Source organism: Pavona decussata, unplaced genomic scaffold, assembly GCF_977016875.1.
Source record: "Pavona decussata unplaced genomic scaffold, jaPavDecu1.1 SCAFFOLD_202, whole genome shotgun sequence".
NCBI lineage: Eukaryota > Metazoa > Cnidaria > Anthozoa > Scleractinia > Agariciidae > Pavona > Pavona decussata.
In genome coordinates this window covers 2765001-2767500 of record NW_028145610.1, presented here as the reverse complement: position 1 = coordinate 2767500, position 2500 = coordinate 2765001, and the positions used below count along the sequence as shown (strand labels likewise).

The window sequence follows — 2500 nt, the reverse complement described above, 5'->3', positions numbered from 1 at the left end:
AACGTCAAACAAGCAATAAGTTTAATGGCCAAAACAACAACACAGCACGCGCATTACACTTTTTGGTACCTTTCGGCTGCCGTCACTGCACGACTTGGACGTGAAATTTCATGATGGGACGTTTATGGAGGGATTAAACACAAGACGACGAATTTTCTCTCTCTTTCTAAAATTAGGTGCGGTCTTCAAGAATTCAACTCCAGGAAATTCCACCTACATTGGACATTTAAAGCGAGTTGAAATAATTGCAACGACACTTGAAAAAACGTGAATTCATCTTAATAGTGACGTTTTCGCTGCCGTCGCTGTCGTCGTTGCTAAAGTTCCCTAATCAGGTTTTTCGGGATCCGGGTTTGGCTTTTTAAAGGTCGGGATTCGGGATTTTAGCGGAAAAGTTCGACGATATTCGGGATTGGAATTAGGGACGGGACGCGGGATGTGACGGTTTTACGAAGCGGGATGCGGGAAATGTTGCTATAAAGAAACGAGATCCGGGAAGTCCGGTGTCGAAAATGTACGATGAAAATCTAGTTGTTACCGTTCTGGAAGAGAAAATATATTTAAAGGGTCCAATGTCTTAACAGGCAAATTTTTTTGTGCTCCCTGAGACCTTGCAGTTAAATTGATCCGTGAAGCCTAAAAAAAATGGCACGGAGCTAGCGTACAGCATGGTATAAAGACATTAATTCAAACGGCTCCGAATGATAAGAAAACTTCCATTCGGTAAATTTGATCATGAGTATTTTCCTTCATGATCAAAATCAAAAGGTCAACAGAGAGATCTCACACATTTTGATGGAAAAAAAAAATCTTTCAGAAACGTACTCAGGAAAGCACTTAATCCAGAAGTCACCTGTCACCTTTTCAAATATCTGTTGCAGTCCCACGTTGTAATACATGTACGTGAGTAGTAATCCTCTTCAGACTTTGATGACTGAAAAGTTTTCCAAGGATCAACGTGATAAGAAAGACAGCCCTCACCATTCAATTGAGAGAAAAAAAAGGAAAAAGAAATTGCTGACAACTTATTGACTGACGTGATTCGCGAGAAACTTTGAAAACGTTTTAATTAAATGAACGATGTCGTCGTTATGGTGGAAAGAAATAGAAGAAATAAAGTTACAGCTAATTTCTCGCGTGACCAAAGACCAGTACAAAGACCAGTGCTTAGATTTGCAGTGGGAACTAAAATCCAACTGAAAATGCCCTTTTTTCGTCGAAGCTTGAAAAAAATTATGACCTAATCGGGATCGGGATTACGGGATTGAGAGAAAATTTTGTCCAGGATGGTGGGATTGAAAAACCCTATTGGGGACCCTCTTATTATACCTGTATTACGACTGCATATAGTGTTCGGTCCTTTTCACTCCGAAACATATTCGCAAGCCACCCTGTCTACTTACCCCACGCGATCAAGCCATTTGTTACTGATCGTCCACCATCCATAACTTTGCTTAATTTTTCTTAATTACCACATAAACAGTGTCTGCTAATTCGATCAAATTTGACATTTCAGAATTATGTGCAGCACGTTTTGAGAGATTGTGAAGTCGGTAAGTGGTTGTCGTACTCGCTCCAGCAATTATATTCTAAAAGTCAAGAAGAAAAAAAACCCGAAAGATTCTTTTTCTCTCGTAAACTTGCTGATATAAGTTTGGCACTTTTTAATAACCTGTAAATAAGACATTTTAAATGTGGTTGGATTCATTAAATCGCGCAATTACCCCAGCATGAAACCTTTAACTTTACTAAAAGTAAAAGGTACACCAATGCATCGGTCGCGAGGATTAACTAAAATATATAACGTGTTCACCAAAAGGTTGTGGTCCATTCAAACAGTCTAGATAATTGGCCTTCCTCTTCATTTATTCAGATACTCAGATAAGGATAACGTCTCCTTAAATTCATACCTTCGAACGCCATATTCATCCACTATTTTGAGTTACAAAGTGGCCTGAAAACTTTTCGCAGTTTCACAGTAGTTTGAAACTCTATGGCAAAGGGCAGTTCCAGCCTAGAAAATAAATTAAGTGGGATCGCCTTATTGTTAATATTATAATTGTGTAGGCAATACTTCCGATAAAACCAGGACTGACTAAGGGGTATCCGTCCCTGTAGCCATCCCTTCAGGGGCGCATTATTAAAGTCCTGTACAAGATGGGCTTTTTTTCTTGTTGTTTCGTTTTTAAGATATTTACTGATTTCCTTTTCTTTTTTTTTTTTTTTTTTTTTTTTTTTCGTATTTCAATTTTTTCTGTTAGCGGTCCGAATGATTGGAGGAACAGACGAACACGTCGCGTTTTTACTTTTACGGGCTCTTGAGTTACAAGGGGAAGTGCTGAAAGCTTACCTATATGCTGTAATATATAAAACTCTTGACCCAGAGGTAACTGAAAGCTCATGTGCAATGACTGTTTTAATATGGATTGAATCTGTTGTTGGGTTTCCTCCTTCCTTCGACGTTTGTTTTCGTTTTTCTTTCCGGGAATTCTCTGGTTTT

General features: G+C 38.7%; 1 protein-coding gene and 1 pseudogene across 2 annotated transcripts in view; one reads left to right on the top strand and one right to left on the bottom strand.

Moving 5' to 3' along the window:
- The window catches only part of LOC146461127 (3'-5' exoribonuclease HELZ2-like), a 68656-nt gene that overhangs the window by 15794 nt on the left and 50362 nt on the right, over positions 1 to 2500 (top strand). The window contains exons 5-6 of the mRNA XM_085087414.1: positions 1517 to 1553; positions 2262 to 2386. Coding sequence (XP_084943540.1) covers positions 1517 to 1553; positions 2262 to 2386 — 162 coding nt within the window. The remainder of the gene's footprint in view (positions 1 to 1516; positions 1554 to 2261; positions 2387 to 2500) is intronic.
- The window catches only part of LOC146461128 (uncharacterized), a 170897-nt pseudogene that overhangs the window by 154449 nt on the left and 13948 nt on the right, over positions 1 to 2500 (bottom strand). The gene's annotated exons all lie outside the window — the stretch shown is intronic.